General features: G+C 36.4%; 1 protein-coding gene across 35 annotated transcripts in view; it reads right to left on the bottom strand.

The window, feature by feature from the left end:
- Positions 1 to 26,047, bottom strand: part of RIMS2 (regulating synaptic membrane exocytosis 2) — a 445,269-nt gene that overhangs the window by 60,790 nt on the left and 358,432 nt on the right. For 14 of the 35 annotated variants that reach the window (XM_041470623.1, XM_041470624.1, XM_041470630.1 and 11 more), the window contains one exon: positions 8,361 to 8,533. The exons of the other annotated variants lie outside the window; for them this stretch is intronic. In XM_041470623.1, coding sequence (XP_041326557.1) covers positions 8,361 to 8,533 — 173 coding nt within the window. The remainder of the gene's footprint in view (positions 1 to 8,360; positions 8,534 to 26,047) is intronic. 35 annotated transcript variants of the gene reach the window in all.

The raw sequence follows: 26,047 nt of genomic DNA, 5'->3' as shown, positions 1-26,047 counted from the left end.
TACTGCACAAAGGGAATATGCTCAGGCTCACTTTAATGCTTATGTGCCTGTATCTGGCAGTGGTTGTCTAAAGAATAAAACAACTCTAACATTTCCTTCATCCTTGTGAATGCAGGTTGCTTGAGGACTCTGAAAAATCAGGGTCAGAATAGGCACTGCTAACATCTCCAAAACTCATAGCATGTCACTGAATTGATCTTCTGGGACTGAGAACTAAACGGACACGAGCAAGAGATCTGAAGCCGTAATTACTTCAACCAAAGAGACATTATCTGGGACATCATGATCTTGCCTGTCTGACTTCTGTCACTTTGACAAAATGACTTTGAGTCACTTTTGGTCTCTGGGGGAAATTATAAAAGCATACAGAACACTTAAGACCATCATAAAAAAGAAAATGTGAGAAAAGGTGTCTCACATTCTTCTGAACACGAGCCTGGAGCCTTTGTTTTTCTGAGCTGGAGAAGGCAGGTCTATGACCAAATGTCCCTGCTGAGACAATGTGTACATGGCACACCACGTACACATTTTTTACCTTGGGCCTCCACAGGAATCATGTTTATGTTATGGCTATCTGGGAAGTGCTGGGCTCTCAGTGGTATTTGTAAGGAAGCCTGATTTCCTCCTAGGGATTACCTGATGACACATCTCCCAGCTTGTTTAGCTAGAGCCTTATGGACTTTAGGAGAAGTATGACCATGAAACAGGTGCAGTGAAATTACTGAAAATGTTAAGATTTTTGGTCAAAAACCATTAAAAACAGGCATATGGGCAATGCCCGACCACTGAAGCGTTATCTTTCCATAGCTATTAAACACACACTGGGCCCCTTATCCTTAGTTAGATACAGTACTTGCTAGATGGGCCTGGCAGTGTGTTTCAAAGGCAACAGCACAAATCCAGCAACTGCATTTTAGAAATACTTCTAAGAAGTAACATGAAGAAGTTTATGTTTGCTTCTTAGAAGGCTAAGTGATAAGCTTATTAATAATTTTTAAGAACTACATTTTTAGCAATATGTATTAATTTTACAGAACCTAATCACTCTTCTATTATCTTAATCAGGTAAATCTTATCAGGTAAAAAGAGTGAAAACATGCATCACTAAGACAGAGCCATATCTGTCCAATCATAATGTCCAAAAAAGAAAAGCCTTATAACTTTAATATTCAATCCCTTGTTTTTATATGTTTCTACACCACTTTTTGCTGTTGCTGTTCTTGTCACCAGATCTGTTGTGCTCAATCCTGTACAAATAAAGATAAAAAGCTCTGTCTATTAAAAACCTTATGATTCAATCTAGCTTTAAATATTTTTAGAAAATGAATCTTTTTATAACACACTTAAAAGTGCAAAAACTAATTTTACCATTTATATTTGCTTCAAACCTTCATTTTAATTTGTTCCTTCATCTCTTCTTCTTTGAATGTCTACATGGCTTTCTCCCTGCATTTCTTGTGGTTTTGTTTAAACTACTGATGCACAGTTTTTAAATAAACTTTAGTAACAGGAGTGCATCAGTGCTTTATGGATCACAGGTCAGAGCTGGCTCAACAGAGGTAAAAGTGCAGTCTTCATTTCATGGAGAGGGAAGCAGTCTCAAAGATATTGCATTGCAGTCAAAGTAAAAATGTTTGAGTTCCCTGCTGGATGCCTTATATCAAAGCTGCAGACTGTTTCAAATTACTTGTTTTTGCTGTTCACCTGTCACTAATGTGTACTTCCAAATTCATTAATTTATTATATCCCAGTGTATCAAAATGAATTTACTAACTGTAAAGGAGCCTATATATCTTTTGTATTTACTTCAAAGTAACAGGAAAAAATAAGTCTCCGAGGGTTCTATAGACAGTGATAAATAACTTAGAAACAGGCGACTTTACTAGATTTCTTAAATTATTTTTATTCTATTCTCAGTACAGATTTCATAACAAATATATTTTGTTCATATAATTCTGTTTGGAACCATTGATCTTCTGCATGTTTTTCCATAATATTTTTCCAGAAGCTACAGATAATTTCCTTCTAAATGTCATCTATGAAAATGTAAAAAAACAAATGGCCAAATTATTTTCCATGTTGTGTTGGTACAGACCCAGTAGCTCTATTAATTTATAGCTTTTGAATATTTGCCTTTCTGTAGAAATTAAAGGCAAAAATCTTACATTAAAAAGTAGTGGCTTTGAATGTATGCTTAAAATGGGCAAAAGTTTTTCATAAATTCCTAACAGATTCCACCCAGATCAATAATACTGGGAAAAATTACTGGAAAAACCTTTTTTTTTGGAGTCCTCTGTTTTTAAAGACACAGACTGGCAATATGTAAGCAGCTCTGCTTATCTGGTCACCAGTGCAGAAGAGTTATGTTAGAGAGATACAAAACAAAGTTGCTGCTTCTTGTTGAAGGACCCAGTGCATCACACCTGCCCCAATTGCCTGGATAATGCAACATTTTGCAGCTGAAAAGAGCCGGTGAACATTGTACTGCAACCTGCCATCCTCATCCCAGGAATGGCAAAATCACTTTGTTGTCATGTTGAAAAAGTTGAAAAAGGCCAACATCTTCTGTTGAGAGCTGCAGGAAACTGCAAAACTGCATGCTGGCAAGCTTTCCCAAAAAACCAACATGAACACTGATGTAACTGGACCCCGGTTCTCTCTCCTTCCATGGCAGAAATGACACTGGGTGAACCTTATCTATCTATCTATCTATCTATCTATCTATCTATCTATCTATCTATCTATCTCATCTATCTCTGTTGGAAGCACAGACTACCTGTACTGCAATTCTGCTAAAAGACTGACCATGCAGTGGGGAAAGAGTCTTAGGCTACCATTTTCTCTTCCAAACATGTGGCCTGTTTGGCTACAAAGGTTAGATACAATTAACTTCTTTTATCTAGTAGGGCAGTTGAAGCAGTCATTGAAATACTTTTGGAATAGCTTTAAGAAACCAAACAGCGCATACACATTGAAAATGGATTCTTAGTGTCTGTTGTCTTATGTAAATTTTTTTATATTTTTACCAGAATAAAGACTTTCAAAACCATCACTGGCTTCCATCCCTGTGAAGGAGCTTGCAAAGACTGCACTGACATGCTTTTTTCTTCCAGAAAAATATTACATTTAACTGTTAATAGCTGCAGTCACAGTGGAAGGGTCATAAAACCGGAAATACTAAAATTACAATTTAATGAAAAACTAAGGAACAAATACTCATCAGGAATCAGTTTTAAAACCTACAAATTAAATTCTCCAAAGTATTATTTTTACTGAATGAACTAGAACTAGAAAGTAAATTTGAAATGAATCTTTGTACCTAATAATGGAAGGGGCACAACAAGCATTAAGAACCTTTAGAAAGAGATACAGTTTTGCGTCTGAAGAAATACATTAATTAAAGCCATACATTGCACTCTGTTTTTTGAATGTTTAAGTGCTCTGCAAAATTACATCCCAGCTGAATTTTTCCACTACAAATTTTCCTTTCTTGGTTGTGTCATCTTCTTAGTTAATCAGCTCTATTCCTTATATCATCTTTTAGAATTCACTTTCTTTCCTCAAACGAGATATCACTAATTCCTTCCAAATACATAGCAAAACTTTGTGACTTGCACATGCTTTTTGTTCCCATCTCTGCCCTCTCTGTGCACCAGCATAGACAATTTCTTTGTCCACTCTCTCACCATTTCAAATGACAGATACTGCAGTGCTTTTCTCCAGTCCTGGCAATTTACCCAATAACCCCTTCCAGGATACTAGAGAAGAGATAAGTTTCATAGCTTTTCTATTTGGTTGTCTCATCTTCCTCCACATATCAGTAAAAAGTTGCACTCTATTTTACACAGTTGTACATAATTCATCTTTATTTCATAGTATCTTGGCACTTGTTCCTTATCATATTTATCGTCTCTCATTCAGGACTGAAAGATAACTGATCATCCAACTTGCCCCTCATGCTCTTGATATATTTTTAGCAAGCACCTCATGTTTTGTCCTCATTGTCTTGAATACTTGAAAACAGCTCTCAAGAAACATTCACAAAGATATCTTATTTTCTCTCCTCAAATATCCTCTTAGCATTCATTCTCTGTTGTCAAGATGTCCCCAACACTGTGTTGTATCTATATCCTGTAGAAGATCTCTTTTTTCTTCAGTGCTTCCCTCTCAGGACTCATATGTTATTTCATGATTTATACTCCGTGCACTTGGAAAAGAAGTTTTATTTTTCTACTGTATTTCAACAGTGAAATCCTGCTCTGTCACCACATTTGCTGTGTACTCACATGGTATAACAAAACTATTGTGACTATCAGAATTAATGCTTGGGGTTTATATTTTAAAAAATATTAAGAAGGAATAAAATTTAGGGCAGTGTTAAACAGATTACCTTCAATTAAAAGTATTAATGATCAAAGACTATATCTAAGAAGCCTTTATTTTTGGCCCTGAGATTACCAAGGAGATGCAATAAGAAAAAAAGTTGGGGAACTCTACATAAAAAATACTCAACAGCAAAGCTGGAGCCACCCTTTGCTTGCTAACATGTACTGCAGAGAAAGAACACAATTACGATTTCCCTACAAGTCAAGCATATGCCAAAGTTTAGTTTTACAAGGATTAATTAAGGCAAAATCTGATGCTGCAACTATTTCTGCCAAAAAATTAACTGATTTAATGTACTCCAGTGCTCCAAAAGCTAATGCCTTTTATTGTGCCAAGGTACTCTTTGAAATAGGTATGGGATGAATTAGTGATGAACGTCTGTGTTTACAGTCATTTCAATCCACCCATGATCTCAGCAGATTGAAGACCTTAGTGGGACTATTACCATTACTCCTGAAGTACATAAACACAGTAACATCAAGAGGTATGAGGTAGTTTTTGATGATGGAGTGATTGTGAGCAGCCCCTGCATTCCACAGTGCCTGGAGGAAAGGTGGCTGCTGCCCAACTACAGATGCACCTCTGAAGTAAAAAATATCTTGAAAACTCCCATCTGCAATATAACTTTCCTCGATGCCCAAGATCTCAAGAACTACACAATAATTTACTACTATTCTATCAAGGAAGAATTGGCTGCCTTTGTTCTGCTGGGTCTCTCAAATATCTATTGATATGTTTAATTGATATGTTTGGTTACTTTTAATATTTGTGGTGTGTCTGAAAACATTATTTTTTGGAAGCTGAAGTCATTACCTTATCTTAAAAATTTCCAAGTGTCTGTTATTTTAAAAATTGACAGAGAAATGAGCAGAAGGCACTGAATTTTCAAAAATGCTGACAACTGATCCTGCCTTCAGGCTTGTCCACTGAATACACAAGTCATAATATTTCAATATGTTAATGAGACAGAGCTATGTGTGTATATAAATGTGTATACATATCTATAGCTGCCCCTGTTCAGGAATCAATCTGGCTTTTCTGTTTCATTCTTACCCTAGAAAAATGCTCAGACAATGTTAAGAAATGAGCACTGACTCTACCATAGTAAAGGAGGCGAATATAAACTTTTCTGTTAATTAACAACTTGCATACTAAAAATGGTCAGAATGTGCAAAGTGGGGAAATAACGTTAGAGTCTGATTTCCATGAAGGGAACTAAAATCTAACACAAACAAAAGTCACTACACAACAGTCACTTAATAACATCTTGTTTCTTTATAGAGATTCCTGACTTGTGTCACTTCTTCCTGAAGGCAGAGAGCAGCTAGCAACCAGAAGAACAAGCTGGCTCAGGAAACGAGGAGCTGTTTCTCAAAAAGGGCTTTACTTTCTAAGGGAGACAGCATATTGGCTAAAGACCAGCTTAAGCAGAATCTAGAAACCTGGAACAGAGTCATGCTTTTGAAAGGCAGGACTTTCAGATCTATTAGACTGGGAAATTAGTGGGAAATTGAAGAGAAAAAAGTCTTTAAATAATTCTTTCACACACTACCATACAACAGTCCCTGGAACACATATGCTAAGGCACTCTTAAAGACAGCTGGTTCTAAACAACTGTTTTTTGCTAAAATCTAAAATGCATGAACATAAGTGAAGGAATGCTGGCAAAAATACATAAAGGCAGTAGTATGGCTATATTAGTTCATATCACCCAGACTACACTAGTCATTTTTACTCTCTCTTTGAATCCCCTTTGTTTTGAGTATGTTATGTATGTGAGTATATACAAGTATGCGCATGTGTAAGTGTGTAGCAAGGAAAGAAAATGGATTTCCATGGATTGCTCTGTGCTTACCCTAATGTATATCAGCACAATTTTACAGGCATAAGTTATTTAGAAGTAGTGCAGAATTTTCAGGCTAAAAAAAATGTATTTTTTCTGAGATTTTCTGCCAGTCTTGTGTGACTGAGAATGAGTTCAAGAATATTCATAAAATCTGAAACTAATATTTCTAATGAAGAAAAGAGGAATGTTGTATTTCTTTCAGTGCAACACACATGGATTCTGCAATACAAAATGTCAGACATTTACATTGTTTTAAGGATTTGGGGCAAAATGTATAATTCTAGAATATTTTCTGATAAAACCAGAGCCAGTTGTGTTGCAATGTTTCTGGATACAACACAGCAGCTGAAGTGCATGACCCTTCCACAATACAGCAATCCTTGACAGTTATTCACATGGAACAAAAAAAAAGAAAAAGGAAGACTCTGCTTTACCCACAATGACTGTCAATCAGTATGCACAAAGAGGACTAGAAAAAAAATCCAATTTTTCTTCTTTAGTATGGCCATAAATATAAGTAAAGATAATTTTGATATTGCTGAGTTTTCACTTAACAAATAATTTTTCCTTTAAATAATAATTCCAGTAGGAAATTTAATAAAGATGCTTACAATTTCTACTGTTTATTACAGTCAAACCCAAACTTTAGTCTAAACTAATTTAAAAAATAATATGCTGCAGTTGTATGCATATCAATGAGTCAAGTTGGTGTGCTGCCTCATTTGGTATGCAGAACAAGTTCATTGAAGCTGAGAATGAAACTTGATTAAATATGAAAGCATGATGACTGAAAGCAAAAACAAACAAAAAAAAAAGAGCTGCAGAGAGCATAGGCAATAAGCAAGCAAAGGGAATAAAAAGGGAAGACAAATAGGGTGCTGGTAAAGGAAAAAGAATAGATCTACATAAACAGAAATATGTTTTACCTGTCATCCTCTTTCCCTTCCTCAGCTTGGTCTTGAGCTTTTTCATCATGCCCTGATTCTTTGATCTCCTCCTTATCACAGTTCTCTGTCACCTCTTGCCCTTCCCCTTTTTCATTAATTTCTTGCTCTTTTGCTTTTTCCTCCTCTTTTTCTTCCTCCTCAGGAAATACTTCATCTTGTTCATCCCCTTCCAGCCCTCCCTCTTTTTTCCCCTCTATATCCCTTGTCCTTCTGAAGTCAACAAAAATTGAAAAGGCATGCAAAAAGAAAAAAGAAAAGAATAAATTAAAGTTAGGAGAAGAGCATGCATGAAGAAAGGAAATGCAAAAGAAATGAAATAAAAACAAAGGAATAGAAGCACACATAATGTACGTCATACTTGCTAGGAGTCCAGCCTACATTAGAGAGCTTTGGAGCATTTTCTTAGTAAGTCCTTATTCAAATAAAATTTGCATGGCAATACCTCACATTTAGAAAGAAATGTGTGACAGAAACAGTGTGGTCCTAACAATGCTCATATGAGCAGATGCTTAAATTTGCAAATGCTTTCTTTTAAGAGGACAATTTTCTGAGAATTACTACAGGTGATGGAGGTGGGCTACACCTTCTAGAAAAATTATCTTTCATTTGTGCACCAAATGAAACCCAAAGCTCCTCTGAGGGCAAACAGGGTGCAGGCAAAGAAAATGCTGTGTTTTGGTCACAGATACACAATGTTCATCTTGTTGAAGAGCAGCTCAATGATTGTACACTTACAGTTGAATCAGACTAGTGTAAGTATTAAATAAATTGAATTGGTCTCTGTAAGTATTAAATAATACATCTATAAAAGTTCAATGTTCTATTGAAAAGAAAAATAAGATGCCTCTGCTGGCACAAATTTTAGAGTTAAACTGTCTTTTCAGCCATATTAAGTATATTTTACAAAATGGTTTTCAGAAAGCGTGTCTAATGCTTGCTGACAGCATATGTTTGTTGTTTCAGTGTATGTTAGATAATCCAAAACAACAAAACTTGGCTGAAAACAAATTCCATTAAGACTTCAAGAAGCATTAGGTAAAAAAGACATTTAAGCCAGAATTTTGCAAAATCCCTGCAAATGTCCATCTGGGCGAAATGCTAATGTCAAATACAAATATTGATAAGTGTTCCATCACTAAAATGACACAGCTATGGCTGACACCATAGCTCAGCATGCTCACCTGATTTTCTTGTTTCCCCTTGGGCGCTCTGACTGCACAGACATGTAGCTCGTGCTGCTGAAGCGGGAAGCGCTGCTGGTCCGGGACACGGCCGAGACGTCGCTGACATCACTGTCCGAAGACTTGTTGGAAACATTGTCTGAGCCTCGGTGAGGATCCCGCCCTGACCGATACTGCAAGAGCAAAGGGACAAAGATATGGTGTTGTTGTGACATGCTACCACAGAGCAGCTGTGGAACTGGTCCCTCCTGCTATCTAAACTGCCTTTGTCACCACACTGCCTGAACTTTTGAAATGAAGTTTTTCCCTGATACAGAATAGAAGTTATGTCTTGGTATGTATTAATTTTACTCTGCTTTGCTATCCCGGTCCTCAGTTTCAACTTGTACAAAATTTCCAGCATGTCCAGAAGTTTCACAAAGCTTAGAAAAGACATCTAAACCCTCATAGAATATTCTTACCACAACTGTTTCACCAGTGCAGAAAGGAAAGCAGAGAGATTAGTGACTTGCCTATGATTACTGAGCTCATGAAAGATTAAACAGGAGACAGAATGTGCTGCATGCTATCTGTATAGTACAAGTCTCTTTTGGGGCCTAGCCTGTTTACAAGAACTTCTAACTGACAAATGTTATTTTTTTTCTTTTCTAAGTAAATAGATAGATAAGATTATCAAATCAAAAGACAAAGTGGTGTTGCAGCTGTGCAAACAAACACGCATCTTGCTGAACTGCTGGGCTGGGAAGCCTGAAAGGATGGGACTGGACTAGAGGTGATTTGTAGGGAAAATGTACATTTGCCTCAGAAACTAAAAGATTACAAAGGTATTTGAGCTTGTTAACAGTAATATCAAACATAGAACTGGCAGGTGACTGGTGATCAGCAGTAAGCTCATACAACATAGACAGTATCATGCAACAGTATTCAGGTTTGATCTTAACAAAATACAATGGATATTAGTTTTTGTTATACATTAGTGCTAAATGAATGTTAAATCTGTGCCACTCTGCATGGCACTATATGCAAATATAGTAAATAGCAGAAAGATATTTTTCCTTCTCTTTATATACAGGCATTTCTGTGTATACAGAAATCTGATGGGCTGCTACTGGTAACCTTTTCAGAAAAATAGTACCTCAAGATGAATTGTCAACACATCAACACATCAACACAACAATCTACCCAACACATCAGTGGCTTGTTGAACTCTTGGAGATCACAACATAGTACTCAGCCACATGTAGAAAATAAATCATAATGTAAAATGGCAGACCTGTGTAGTACTGCAGAAGAGAAGGGTGTCCAGGTTTAGTCATTAAATTGGTCCCTTTTTTATAGTTTTAGAAGAACTGTCTTTCATGAGCTACACAGATCATTTGTTTCTGCTCTCTTGCAAGGAATGTTACACTGGGAAATATTCTGAAAGACTGTGCAGTATCTAAATAGGATTTCAGATATATCTCAATAGGATTTCAAAATAGCATTTCAGTGCCTTTCCTCAGAAATTATTTTTACATGTAGAAATAGTAAGTTATTTTGCTCATTTTAAGACAGGGAAATGAACAAGACAAAAATGCTCATGCAAGTTAGACTGTATATCTGCTGCAGAGTGACCAATCATAGCCATAACTCCACATTCACAAAAATGGTTGCACATTCTATGCCAATCTTTATCATTCTTCCTGATCTGTACTAATTTACCATACTTGTGTTCATCAACAACCACTCAAGTCCCTACCAGCCTTTAAGTGTAAAAGTGAACTTAGCCACTCATAAACTCAGAGTAACTTTGTGTTTATAACGGTCAAAAGTTTTACTATTTACTGACTGTTTCTATTGATCCCATTAATGGTTTTGTTTGATGAAGTGCGTATTATTATATATTCAATTGAGAATGAAAAAACAATGATTAAACAGCTTTCCTGATCATCAGAGATAATGGAATATTATAACAGAATAGAAGGAGTGTCCTTTTAAATCAGCAACTACTTAGCCCTTTAGAGAAATATAAAATAATTGTGCCTAGAGAATTGTTCATGTATTGAGTCCTATCCCCCCACCTATCCTTCCCTAGGATGATTCTTCATTTAAGACAAAGTTATGAATGTGTTTCTGCTGATTTAGCCTAAAGTTACCAAGACTGGGAATACGGCCTGGTGTAGTGGGCTACCGTCACACACTATGGCAAAGGCAGCGCAGAGCTGCCCTCAGGCCTGCAGCACCATCTGAGCCCCCAGGAAGGTGTCACTGCTGTGCCAGAGCCTGTGCTGCCATGGCCACACTGCCACTGGATGCCACCAAGCCAAGGGACAGCCAAGACATCGGTGGCTGTGTGAGCAGGGGTCCTGCTGCCCGCGGCGCTGGGTGCGCTGCTGGCGTGGCAGAGCTGGCGTGGCTCTGCTCCGGGGAACACAGCACCACGTGTAAGCCATTGACGGAATTGTTAATCCTATTGCAGCTGGGGGATGGATAATTGGGTGTGGTGACTCTCAGAATAACAGGACTCAGCCTGCAGATCCTACACTGAGCTTGCCCAGCAGTCCATGGAAATGAGCCCTTCTAAATTAAACAGAAAGTGGCGAACAGAATCAGCATTGCACAAAGTTCTTGTAGAGTCATTCTGCAGTACACAAAGTGTCAAAAATATGTGGTTTTGGTTTTCTGCTTAATTTCCACACCTAGAGAATGTCAGTTTTTAAACTACTACATAGCAATGTGGTGTATATAACAAATCAGACATTTCCGTAAATAAAAAAACTCTTATTGTGTTGGTTCATTTTTTTTTTTAAACAATGCAATAGTAATAATCTAGTGATATAGAGTGAAGACTGAGAACTTAAAAGTAAATAATTTTAGAAATATAATGTGGAAAAGGTCTTCAAATCATTACCTTGTCTTTCTTCTCAGTTGTACATAAAGGTATTTCCTATTAAATGCTTTTTGTTGAGACAGATGTCACTGAAATTTTGTTTGACTGTTACAGCTTCAGGATGTTTTAAGATTAAAACTGGGAAAGTTAATTGATCTTTTCATTAAATTGGAATGTCTTAATATACAATATTTTTTAAAGGTTTTGTTTATATCTTGTCTGAGTTACAGTCTCTTGTACCTTGTCTGAGTAACAGTTACCTGCTCTAATATACACAAAAAAGCCGCCTACCAAGGAAATGTAAATAAAATGTAAATGAAATTAAATTGTCTTTCTTGCTAGACAAAGTTCAGATACCTCATATTCACTCATTAACTGCTCCTAATTACCCTTTATTCTGCTGCTGAGGTGTAATTTTAACCTTATATCTGACTTAATTTTGTTTAAGAAACTGATTACAGTAGGATATTGCACGTTAGTCTTTCTGTTACTCCAGAATAGAAGACCAAAGGAACCACATTGTTTGTCTGAGAGAAGCCACGTTGCCATTTTAGTTTCGAATTTGTTTCTTAAATTGAGGTTCTATACAAGGCAGCTTTTGAAGTGCTCCTTTGCTGACTGCCTCAAGAGTAAAATTGCACTTCCACTGTGTGAATATTGATTTTTTCAAAAGCATTTAGTCCTCATGTCATATACTCCACCTGCAAAATGCAACCATTTTTTCACTTTTGTGCTACTGCTTTTTCAGCTTTTGTGTGGTTAAAGTTGTCCCAAGGCATCACATCTTCATATATTTCACATCCAAATTTCTTTCTTCCTGCAAATTTCACTTTCCTTTTTTCCTAAGTGTCACCCACTGTATGACAAGATCAACTATTGGACTGAAAAAGTAATTTTTAACCAAGTGCTATCCCCCCATTACATCTGAAAAACAGATACCATTTCCCATCCCTCTCCAATGCTGTTCCTGTGTCCTGTGCTGTAGGATTTGCACCATCTGATTGCACACTGACATGGAACTGCAGTTCCCATGGCTGGATCAGCATGGCCACTGATTTCGATCATTGGCTGCAGAAACTACCCTGTGCTCCAATATCCCTCAGCACAAAACATGAGTGCAAGGACAGTAATGAGCATCATGCCTCCCCTGGGTTGAACAATTAGGTGGTCAGGGGGTGGTGAAATGTACCTTCTCACATGAAGATTTCCTAAAAGGTTTCTTTCAGATTCTTTTTTTTTTTTTTTTTTTTTTTTAAATGCCAGCCCCAACAGTAGGAAAATTATCTCCTGATTTTCCCCAGGCTGGAAATATTGTTGGAATATGGTTAAATTTTCATTTCCACCCCAATAAAGACTCATATAATAAAGGCAATATTCTGGACTTTACGACCCATTAAGCAGTCAAGCCAACCTCTTCAAGATGCTTAAAAAATGGGAAGTCTGCTGAAAGCAGAGGGATTGATTAAAAGTTGCTTTTGAAATTTTAATAATAAGATGGTTTTGTCCTATTTTGCAATGTTGAAGAATGAGAATAATTTAATTATTACAGATTCTATCAAACAAGTATTCCAAAGTTTCTAAAAGCATTTTTATCTGTGTTAGCAGAATAATTGGCTGGAGAGCCTCACAAAAGGACAGTTAGGTGTTAGTACCTATGCCTTTTAACTTCAAGAGATTACTGTCCTTTAGTGACAAATTCATGGTTATTAAAGCTGAAAAACAAATACCTACTCTGCTTCCTAAAATAACAACCTCTGCAAACATTTTGACCTCTTTGTGAACTACCAGTAAATGGCTGACAGGACACATAGAGCTGCAACTTGTCTGACACGGATGCTGTTATTTGTGAAACTTCTAGTTCAAAGGAAGCTTTAAAGTGTGTCATATTGCTTTACTCTATTGTTACCAGTCTTCCATCTTGGACTATACAGTCATGCAGTTGTCCAGGCAATTGACATTGTCAGTGATTTCTAAATGTCTTTCTATTTTATTATCTTTTCTTTTTTTATAGTCTCATCAGAGTAGACTATAAAAATAGGTTTTATTTGCTAACATAGCAAATAGGGACATACAAATCTGGTCAATGTTTTCAGTGATCAAAATTTTGGGAAGATGTTTCAGACAATTGTCTATTGTGCTACGACCAGAAGATTAAAGAACCATTCTGGACTATTTCAATAGTTCTTTGGCTCACAAACAAAAGCTCTCAAGCAGCCAGAGCACAGCAATTTGAAATGTTCTATACCTCTTGGTATGAATTCACAACCTCTAAAGGCATTGCAAATTTTAGTTATTACCACACATGATTTGAATGAATGTTACTGGATTGTTTGATTCTTTCTAAAACTTTTGTTAATGGCTCCCTAATGAAGTCTGCCATTAAAAATAAAGCCAAATACTTACTAATAATACAATAATAACATTAGACTTATATAAAGCAAAAAAAAATCAGACATTTTTACAAAATACCACATACACATGAATACATACAATATATGTCTATCTTGCATACACACAAACTCAAGATGAAGGCTATGATTAATCTGCCCTTTTATGTAATTTATACATAGCCAGCTCAATAATCTGTATTTACATTTGTCACTCCTGTCAAGATCAATCACGAAAATTTAGGTACAGCCAGCCAAGTCTGCCTTTGCCAGTTCTCATTTAGCTATCACATGGCACACAGCAGTCCCTCAGGAGATGAATTCTTGCACTACTCTTGTATTAGATGTCAGGTATACAATGAGATCCACAGTTGCCTTGGGCTTCTCAATATGGAGCTGCAGCCAGACTACCTTAGACTCATTCTTGGCTGCTGATCCTGTCTTCTGCTTTGTAGTCTTGGATCCTATCCTATCTTCCTCTTTTCTATTTCTAATTCTTGGATTCTACTTTTTTAACAGTATAATTTTGTTCTGATGAGTCATTGGAACATTGGCATTGTTTCAACTTTTCTCCTTTCACCCAGTTCGTGCCTTGTATTCAGCATCCTTTGATCTCCTGAGCCTGGCCCTGTGCACCTCTACTGGAATTCTTGCCTTGCAGTAACATAAAGGAGAGAGCTATGGTGTTGCTACTTCTGAGCACTACAGTGCCTGGACCAGTAAATTTAGCTGTTTGTATAGTGGTTCTCTATACGTTCATCCATCACTCCCATTTCTTATGCAATAATTTTTTTCCTCAGTATTCAAAACATTCCAATCCACTTCTACCTTGAATAAAAAGAACCGACTGTAATCTGATTTGTAAAACCACCTTCTAAACCATCTGAATTTCCAAAAAATTTAGACCACCAACTAAAACATCAATAAAAAGGAACATTCATATTTCTATTGAACATGTGAAAAAAACTTTCTTCAACAGTTTTCACATCTTTTCCTTTGGAAATCTTTTCCTTTGTCATCTATTTATCAATTTCACTAACCAATACTCACATATGCAGTCTTACAGAGGAGTTCCTAAAACCTGATTTCACTATGGAACTAAGCAATGCTGCAAATAGCATCCTACTGCTAAATTAGGGAAGGAAAACAACAAAGAAAAAGATCGAGTCAGCAGTGGTCCTTTGCAGGAAAAAAGGGTAGCCTCAGTTGTACTGACTTGAACACACAGAGAAGAAGAGGAGAGATCATTCCCCTCTCTTCAGCAATCATTAGCCTGTATCTAGAAGATTGTAAGCAGTTTTGAGACCTAAAGTGAAACACTGACAGCAATAAGCTAGATTAAGTTCATTTGAAGGCCACCAAGCTGGCTGGAGAAGCTGGGCTCGTTCTGACTGGAGCAGGGATGGCTATGGGAGTGTCTAACAGCAGTTTATCAGGTCATACAGGGGAGAACGTCAAAAAGACAGAGCCAAGCAATTCACAGCAGCTCTGACTGGCATGAGAAGGCACACTTTTACCATAGGCACAGTGAAGTAATGGATCACATTACCCAGAGCAGTTGTGCAGTTTTGATCCTTGAATATTTTCAAGACCTGACCAGCTAGAGCCCTGAGGAAGCTGTATTGATGTCACACTGACCTTGCCTTGGACTCCTGCTAGGGGTTGGGCTAAACACCTTTTGAGGTCCTTCCCAACCCAAATTACTCTGGGTGATCCAGGAGTTGAAGTTAAAATTTCAAGGGCAGAAGTAATACAGAAGTCACCAATGTATCAGTGCCTAGGGACTACTGTAATTCTAGAGGGAAGTAGTCCAGAGGCAAGCCAAATCAAAAGACAAAAAATTATTAGCTTCACATATGTTGGCATATGGTATAATTTTAAGAACTTTCAAAGTGCACAATGTCATATAAATACAGGAGAATACTAGAAAATATTCTGGCGTTACTTCAAGAGAACTTACAGACCCTGTAAATATTTGGTAAAATAGGGAGCAGTAAGGCAACTCTTAAGTATTTGTGTCTTTAAGTGAGCTTGAAAATTAGCTTGTCAACAATTTTGTCTTCCTACAAAAGAATATGTTCCTGCAGTAATTTTCAATCACCAAGTAGTTTTTCTCTCATGGGTTTTTTTCATACACTATGACTTAGAATATCAAGGCAACCTCTAATTTCAACTGCATTAATAATTGATCTGAAATCAAGCTGTTATTGATGCAGAATTAATTCACAAATTACTTCCGTCTTGTCTAGGGAACTAAATGTTATTATTTAATCTTACTTTAAGTCAGGACCAAATTTTAAAAATTCTGAAAGGTGAGAGAACTGCAAACTCTCTGCTGGAATTTATAAAGTTACCACACTATTCCAGACTGTTCAAAATCACAAAGACACTGTTTAAAATCCCATCTCTTTTTTGAAAAACACAGTGAGTGAAAAAGTGTTGTTTAAGATAAAGAAAAAAAAACCAAATAAATCAAGAGAGGAATAATTATAAACATCACCACAAAAATGTCTTAAAACGAAATCTAAGATGTGTTACATACTGGAGTGAAAATATAGGGTTTATGATGGCCAAGCAGGTGTCACCTAATATCTCATCAAAAGTTACCTCAAAATAATTACACATAGAGAGAACTTCTACATAAAATCATAAACATAATTGAAACAAGACTCTGGGACATGACACCACAGCAACACCATGGACCCCTTTGGTAGTATGCCTCATCTACTAGATAACCAGAGATAATTTTTAAAAGTGAAGGCAACAGCTTTCTATTATTTATCAAGGAAATTGAAATGTTTAGGGGGAGTTTTGATAGCTGGAGTAATAAATTTGATTCTGACAGATTAATTGAGGCAAAAGAGTGACCCAGATATAATACTTGGCTAGGGTGAAACAGCTTTCATTGACTATATAAGCTGCAAGGAATAGAAAATCTTATGTGCCCTGTGGATGAACTTCATCTTGTTACAAGAGCTGATGCCTTGTATCAAGTTTTAAGTGAACCACAAAACGCATTTCTCTAACCAAAATATTCCCAACATTTTTTGAAAAAAAGGCAAGATCTTGAAGAAGTATGAGTCTACCTAATATGAAGGTGAACAAATAAAAGCTTCAAAGGAAGAACCTTGCAATCATAATTAAGGGTAGAAGGATATCCAACAATCACTCCCCCTTTTCCAATGTGAAAAGAATTCAGAAAAGTATACAAAATGGAAAATAAAACAAAGCTCTTCCAATGATTTCTTTGAAACATTTACTATCCAATTTCCCTTTCATATTGCTGATCTCCACCAGAATTTTAACTCCTATTTAAAACAGGGCTAAGTCAGTCACTAAGTTTCACTTTAGAGAATGAGTCCACAGTCTGGCTATGTGAGGGTGGGTAATCAACTCTAAAGTACATCTTCTCACACTTCCCAGAATCTTTTTGACTGCCACACATTAACTATTCTGTCTTACACTGAAAAAAAAATTTATTTAAAATAGACACCAGCAATCCTTTAGAAATCCACAGCACCATGTCAAGACTCCTGAAGATGCATCATCACAGACACAGTTCACTGTCAAAAGTCTGGGCTGTTCAAGTCAGGGTAATTGCAAAAGACAGGTATCCAGGGACTTCCCAATTTACTGTGCAATTACATTTAATAGTATCTCCAGTACTTTAACTCCTGCTGAACTTCAGAATGTTTCTAGGACAGCCTGGTGAGCCTACACTTGCTTAATGGGTTCAGTTTGAGTGATAACTCTGTTTTTTCTGCTCCTTATTGGTCTTCTAACACTAGTACATCCTACTCACGTTGGATAAAAAGAATCTAAGCATGCTTCCTGTATTTTTTTCCATTCTTCAAGTGGTCCACATGCCATTTCTGCCACCACTGCACCCAAAATCTTTTGCAGTTCGTATAGTTCTAGAAAGCAGTCAACAGCTTACTTTTAAAGAGAGTAACAAGGCAGAATTTCTGTTTTAAAAAAACCCTTCTTTTGTCTATGGTTGTTCTACCTAATTTGGGCTTCTTTGAGATGTTGCTTTGCGAATGCAAGCTAGGACATCAAATCATATGCAGTTTATGCATTTTTTTATACATTAACCTGGCTTTTAAACTTTATTTCCATAATTTGATTTCAATCCTTTGGTCTCACAAAAACAAGTACAAATAAAATAAAAAGATGGCAAGGCTACCATCTTTTCTTATCACAGAACTTCTATTTCATTACACTTTATTTCAACCCAAAAGCCTGTTAACTATTTCAGCATGCCTGATGGCTTAAGAACAGAAATACAAACTCTCCCCTTAATCCTACCTTCATTATGTGACATTTAATATGCCTTTCACCAAATTTGTGCTGGGACACGGCACCTTCAAAAGAATTCATGCTGAAGAGAACAGCTGGATTGACACATGGCCATCTGGTGAGTGCTTATTCCTGTAAGCAGAAGTGCCTAAGGCCACAATTGTTCAAGAACAGGATATAAATATATCTTTCTACATCTATGATTTCACTTTCCAAGTCCTTAAATCTACAGATATCAGAGGATAGCCTGTGAAATCAAGCATTATTTGAGGGGACATCACATAATCTTTTTTCTTAGTCTTTTGTTTTCACTGATTATTAGGATACATCTTGGAAAATCTCACCACAATAAGAAAATATAAGCTCAGCTGATAACTTTCCTGAAAATTTTCTGCTGATTCATGTCAAGCTAAAGGAGAAACAGATCTGCTAGACAGATACCATCATTTCCTTATCAATCCATAAACAAGGTAAACTGCTTAGAAAATATTATTTTCCTTAAAACATATTTCCTCAGCAGCTTTACTCTTGTTTCATTGCAACTAGGAAAAAAAAAAGGGTCGCAGGGAGATCCTGAGCAAGCAAACAGCTCCTACAGATTGGAAAAACTGAACTCTCTTTTTCTCTTAGTCATTGTCCTCAAGGGAGTAATTAGAAAACATTTACTACTTATGTCTCCCATATCTCATTTTAAGTACTGTGATTTACCTTTGCTCACTTGTAAGGTTAATCTGAGTTCACTTTTACTGAAAACATGCAACATCTATGAATATTATTTACAATTTCATCTTCACAACAGAAACCACTTAAACAGTAGGGCAATAATACCTAACATCTGCAGAAAAGAAACAATTAAAAAATATCAGTTGAAACCACATGAGGAATTTAGTTCATTTTGCAAGACAGGTACTTAGATTGGAACTATTCTGAGATCAAAACTTCTACAACAAACAGTTTTGAAGATCTTTAATGTCTATGAATACTTGGAATAAATTCGGATCTTGAAGTTGTTCTCATTTTACAAGCATTTCCTCAGCATAGCATTAGCATAATATTTCCCAAAACTTATGTGACTAGAAACTAGCTTAGATGACAGATAGGAAACATTCAAAAATGCCTCCTAAATTTCATCCAATCTGCTTCTTTACAATTCTTGAAACTGAGAGTCAGCCTATTAGCCAGAAGTGAATTTAAGTTATTGTCCCTCACTTACAGAACACTATGTCACAGTGGTTTGAACTTTTTTTAATAGAAAATCAGACGCTAATTAAAGTTCAGATATTATTAATTAGCTAGTAGTTTCAGATTAAACTGCAGAACTATGCAAATCACCAGAATTGTTTTTTACATGATGGCATATGTCACTTGAGAGAGAGCAGAAACAGAATTATGCATCCTGCTTCTCTGAAATTAATGTATCTAAGATGCTTTATATAATGCAAAAAATATACCATCCTTCAAAGATTTTACACAGTTTGAAGAAAAAAGATATATCAGAATAATTTTACTGTGATAGAACAAGCAGGACCTCAGATAAAATTTTGTTATTTCCTGCTATCATTCACTAACTCCAGACTGTCAATGAAATCTCTGGTAAAACAATGATTTCCATCTGCAGAAGGAGGATAATACTCCTCCTGATAAATTACTAAAGAAAATATTCTCTTTCCTAGCACTAAAAAATACTAGTTCTTGTAAGCAAAGTCTTTAGTTCCCAGAAACAACCATAAAAAATACCACAGGTTAGAAAGGACACAGAGGTAATTTCATGTTTTAGTAACACTCTCACTGTGAGTCTTGTTGAAGGCATTGAGGCTTTACAAAAACCTCTCTATGCTGAGACTCCAAGGTCCTGACCCTACTTTGATTAGCTCCATTGTGCAGAACCACCTTTTTCACAATAATGGCTCTGTGGTACACCCTTGTAAATCCTTCATATGAGCTACTTGCAGTACAGGTGCTTGAAGCCACAGTTATATTAATGAAAAATAACTTTAGGAGTTTAGGCAGTTAAGGTACTTAATAAAATAAGAATCAAAAATCCACAGAGAAATCTGATAGACCCACACAGCATTCTTTCCTGTGTAACAGCTGGCAAAAATTCCTCAAAACCACAAACCTATTGCTTGGAAAAATGTGATAAGCTGGTTAAATTTTCATTGATAATTTTGGAGTTGCTATCAAAGAAGATCAACCTATTTAATAAAGAGGAGAACTCCCAGATGTGAATAAAACATCCACACCACTAAAACATTATTATAGCCAGAGTTACAAATGATAACAGTAAACTCTGGGCAAATCCTTCCTCTAAGGTGTGCTTAGTTAAACCACAGGGAGCAGCTCCTGGAGCAGGACAGGGCAGGAGAGGTGTGAGGTGAGGGGCCAGCCAGCATTCCTGCCTGCAAATCTGACAGTGCTCTGTCCCTTCTGAGCCACCCCCTGGGAAGCAAACAAAGGTCCTGCTTCTTCAGCTTGGAGAAGAGAAGGCTCCAGGGAGACCTTAGAGAAGCCTTCAGTAAAAAATGACAGAGAAGGATTTTTCTGTAAGAGCCTGTAGTGATAGAATGAGGGGTAATGGCTTTAAACTGAAAGAACAGATAAGATATTGGGAAGAAATTCTGTACTGCGAGGGTGGTGAGGCACTGGAACAGGTTGTCCAGAGAAATTGTGCATGCCCCACACATGGAAATGATCAAGACGCAGCTGGGTGGAGCTCTGAGCAGCCTGGTCTAGCGGAAGGTGTCCCTGCCCAAAGCAGGGGCATAGAAAGCAGATGATCTTTAAGGTCCTTTCCAACTCAGGCCGTTCTATGAGTCTGTGGTTCATTTTGAATCCTACACATTGAAACAGGCTCTGTGCAAGCCCTGCACTGAGATTTTAGGTCTGTTCTTTCTAAGTGTGCCACACTTTCCTCAATTTTTCAAGGTCAGCAGTCTAGAAGATTGATCTAACAAACCTGTTTCTGTCATAGAGCCACTGGTCTTTTGTACTTCAAATGTGAATAATGACTTTTTTGTACATATTTGCATGGCACAGAATTAAGTAGCACAAACTGCTGTGATACATGTAATCACAGATTATTATTCTAATTTCTTAGAGTTCCCTGATTGTTGCAGCAATTCAATTAACTTCATATGTTCTCTATTTTTGAATGCCACACCCTGGCACCCAGATATTTAACACATATTTCCCAGTTAATTTTTTTCTTTTTTTTTTTTTCCTGTAGATTTTTTCACATATTATCAGCATAACATCAGTTTCAGAACAACTTAATTAATTCAAGCATAGTCACAGTATTTTTCTCACTTAGTTCAATAGCATCTTGGAACTTTACAGCTTAAATTCAGATAAAAACTGTACACAGAAATAATTGAGTTTACTATGAAAAGACAGTGTCTCTGAACCAAAAGACTAACAGTTTAGCAATTCACTTGTCTATACAAAGCCATTCAGAAAGGAAAATACATTCTATTTCAAAAAGGATAAAAGGATTTAAGATAGATTGCAGTGATTGCTCTGGATGGAAGTTGATCAAAACATCTCCCAGGTGAGTTTAAATTGTGATTATTAATGGAATGGTTACAATGCTCAATTGAACCTGTCTTTTACAGAAAGCTTTTGATATAAATTTTGCTGTATATTAGATATATATATATATTATGTGCTTACTAAAACATTTTTTTCTTGAAAGTACTTGCTCTTTGCAAAAGAATATTTAACTCATTGCTATAAAACACAAGGCTGTGTTAGAATTTGTGCTTTTTTAACGGAAACCCAATTCTCTGCAATTGAAAAGCGCTTTTTTCCCTATTAGACTCCTATAACCAATGACAATTCAGAGCCAAAATAGAATGGTGGTTTTACTTTTTTAATTTCGGGGTAATTTTTCTCTTTGAGATTCATTGTAAAATTATAAGGTACTTCAATAACATTCTATAATGTATTTAACCTCTTCTTTCTAAACATGATTACCAATAGAAGTTTACACAAAATCTAAGAAAATGTGACAACAGAAAGTGCCTGTTGACAGCCAAAGACAGCCAGATCAGTTTGCTTTCAGATGTTTAAATTTCAGCCACAATCATCATATGTGAATGCAGTATTTTTGTTAAACACAGTATTACATTTATAAATACCCTAAATTTCAGATAGAGACATGGCTACTCAAGATTTAAAAAAAAAAAAGTGAAAAATTATCAAAGCAAAAATAAATAAATAGAATGCTTGAATTTAATGAATAAGAAAAATGACTGCAACAGAAATATTTTCTAAGAGTCTGCACACCTTTTACTGAAGAAGAAAATACTAGAAATCACAGCAACCCATATCTATATTCAAAGTCACTCAATTCTAATGCATCAGCAAAATACAGTTTGGTAAAAATAGAAATGAAAGAAGAGGTATTTTCTACATTACCATGTATATAGAGTTCAATTCTAGAATTCTGAATTTATTTCATCTAGACATATTTTTAAGTCTTATAACTGAGCTTTAAATGCTGTACTTATAGGAACCAGAAGTTCTAGTTCAGCAATTTATTCAAAAAAAATTTTATAATAAAAATACAGTGAAATACTTGATTGAAAATAGAAATGCTACCAGCACTATGGGCCAGAGAGACTCTCTGCCACTGACCAGCAGAATTCATTACAGATCACACAACACACACATGAGTGATGGATTAGATGAGCTGAGCACCCACAGGCTGTTGGCAGTGGCAGGACCTGTCCTTCCAGACCAGCTGGAGGAGCTCCCAGGTTTCTGGCCCAAAGAACAATACTCATTAGTCCATAGGAAAGCACGAAAGCCATGGAACAGGCAATAAGTAAAATGTTTCCTCACCTGGGAAATTCTCAATTGGTCTAATTGGTGTTTGGTTTATTTTCCAAAGACAAGAGCTTAGTGGTGTGGGGGTGGGCAATGGGAAGATGCAGGGAATTACACAGTGCTATTCCCTTTGTAAGCCTATCAAACTCCACTGGTAAGGCCCTTAGCTGCGTGGGCATTCTACAGAAATTTATTGCACTGAATATTTGTGTGTGGTCTTATCTGTGTTAGTCTTTGCTTTCTTAACTATTCTCCAGCACAGCTCCTTTAGAATTATTTTGTTTCTCCAAGTTTTATTCAGATACTTAAAATTTTAAAATTTAAACTGTTATATTAAAAAGAAGTATATACAAAACAATTTATGAACTGTTTTGAGGGCATATGGATATCTAAATAGCCTCCATTTTGTATTTAGTATTTTGAATATTTCTAATTACATCCTTAACAGCATCAGTTGTAAGAAACAATTATAGATCAAAGAGGTATATTCATAATTATTATAAATTATCAAATTATTACTGGGCATCTCATGATCCTCCAAGAACTCTAAAACAGCTGTCAACATAAAACCAATATAAATCAAATACAGCTTATATGCAGCCAAATATCAAAGTTCCCAACATCCCTTTAGTTGAATGTTTGTTTAACTCCCTTCTCCACAGGTGTTTCAAGAAGAAAGGAGGCAAGTGCTTCTGCTAGCACTCTTTGCTGCTCTGTGTACTGCTCTGCTTTGATTTTAAAGGAGGAGACAAAGGGATTCCCAAAACACCATTATATGAAATCTTTCAATTGACAGCAGAGGTCAAAGGATTCCACATGTAGCTGTACCCATGGCAAACCTACTTACTGCAGGTTTCAGAGGGAAAAGGCAACTCTTGGCAGCACTTTTGCACTTTACAAGACCTTACAATTAAGATCTGCTTCTGAGGCACTAAAATTCAGCCTCTTCCACCTTCAGATCTTACCTTTTTCATATTCTCTCACACAGAAATCCCCTAAGGTTGTACTTGATTCACTGCTGGATCCAAGTGTCTCATTCTGAAGAGCTGCAGCTGTTCTGTGCATGCTGCATCTACGCTACTCAAAAAGCTAACCACAAGGTTCCACAGTTTAATTTGTCTTGGTCTTGTTATCAGGCTAAAAGATCACAAACTAGCATGCTAGTATGCCTTACTGTACTATTCTCCTACACCAAACACAGAGAATTATGCTTATATCTAAAACTTAAATTGTGGTTATTGATTATCAGGAAATGCAGCTTTATATATATCTGATGATGCAGAAAGTTTCAGTCTTATAATCAGTACGAATCATTAAAGGTGGAGTTAGGAAATCCTCTTTGATGTTCTGTATAATTCTGTATTTGATGTAGTCTTTTCTACATTTGGCTAAATAAGCTTGTTCAGCAAAAAAAAAAAAAAAAATCAAGTTTTCATCTGCTCTTTTCCCTCTTTTATCCCAACTTTATTCCTTGTTGCTCTAAGATACTCTATTGCTAATTACTACATTACTGACTATTACTAATTGCTATATTATGTAACTGGATTTCTCTGCCTTTTTATAGGTCATTATTTTTTTCCTAATAAAACAAATAAAACGAGTCTCAAGATACTTAGATGTTTAAATGTGTGTCAGCTCTGTTTTACCTTTGTTCCTAAAGAAAGCCATAGTTTTTCACTGCTGCAACTCCTACATAAATCCAGCTCCCTTTAGTTTGACATCAGTGACCAGACTTCTCTGTAGTGGCTAACATCAGCCCGAGTTAATGGAATTCTCTCTTGATTTCACACTGATTGCAAACACTTCTAGGGTTCTTTATACCAGAAGTATCTTCTCTCTTTTTTTTCTCAGTAACAACAAAGCTTTTTAACTCTCCTCAGCTGATCCACTGTGCATGTTCTAGTCAGGGAGCAAGGAGAGAGGAATGACAGGATTTCTCACATCCTCCATCCTCATTTTGTCAGCAGGAATTCCTGTATCTGAGGACTGGTGGGAATGGCCAGAGGAAGATGCTGCTCACCAAACACAGCACTACCAATTTGTTTGCCAGAATGGTGGGAGTAAAAAGCAGGAAGCAAGGCAGAGAGGTTCAGAGAGGTTTGATGAGGTAGTTTGGGAAGTGACTCCAAAAGCCAGCTCTACAAAATGTGAGTTATGCGAGTCCAGCATGTGGCTTGCTCAGCTCTCATCTTGCCCTTCCCTCTTCAGAGTACATCTTCCTTAACAATTTAGAACCGGGAAGCTTAGCTCTTATGCAAAACAATAAACTAGTCACAGAAAGATTCTTGAGGGAAATGACACAAATCAGGCTGGGGTTGCAGAGGCACAGTATGGTAAATGGCTAATTTTGCCTCTGGTGGAACACTCTTGTGCTATTGAGCATTTTTTCTTTATTTCCACAATTCAGGTTTTCCATTATGTCAGCATCTACCAGCACTGCAATTCAGACTTTAGTATACATCCTATTTAGTACAAATTTACTAGTACCCAATAAGCAGAAATAAATAGTTGTTCCAATACCAGAAATTAATTTACCTCATGCTTAGTGCCTACAATGTTTTTCTCTCATCTGCTTAGCTGTAAATATTTATATGAAAGTTAATATATTACTTGCTTTCCATATGTCTGTCCTGAAACCAGCAGCTTCTGAAGGAAGTTATTTAAGGAAATGTCTTTTGCACCCTACTAAACTAATGCATATGAAATATTATGGAAGCAGAATAATTATTGTTCCAAAAATAATGAGGCATGTATCAGAATAATAGAAATACAATCTTTATCAATCTGGAGGAAAAAATATAAGGGGAATCAATTTCATATTTCATCAGCTTCTAAGAACACTGAGATCTGGAATTAAACTTTTCCCACAAACTTATTAATGTATGACCATGCACCACAAAAGGGTGTGTACCTTCCTCTAAAGCCTGTAGTACTGATTTCCAGAGGTAGAACAAAGCTAGAGAGATACAACACTGGGTGCCTATTTTAATATTTCTATATTTAATAAAACTTCTATTTTTATAGCTTTTGCCTTCTCAGCAAGGAAAGATATCGGGTATTTTTTCTTAAGTTAAAGTAATCAAGAGGGACACAAAGATGCTGTTGACCTGTTGACTTCTATTTAAAGAAAGAAATAGAAAAGGTAAAAGCAAATTCTATGTGCTGACTTTTCTGAACATGGCTTAATGCCTACTTAATGATATTTTTGTCAGGCATGGCACTCATGAGTGCCTGCTTCTGCCAGTTGAGAAGTCTAAAAAAATCAAAGTCACTGAACACTGTACAGAACATTACAGTCAGCATTC

The sequence above is a fragment of the Pyrgilauda ruficollis genome, unplaced genomic scaffold (assembly GCF_017590135.1).
Source record: "Pyrgilauda ruficollis isolate IOZ18807 unplaced genomic scaffold, ASM1759013v1 scaffold25, whole genome shotgun sequence".
NCBI lineage: Eukaryota > Metazoa > Chordata > Aves > Passeriformes > Passeridae > Pyrgilauda > Pyrgilauda ruficollis.
Note: the sequence above shows the minus strand (reverse complement) of the source record. Positions and strands in the feature narration are given on the sequence as shown.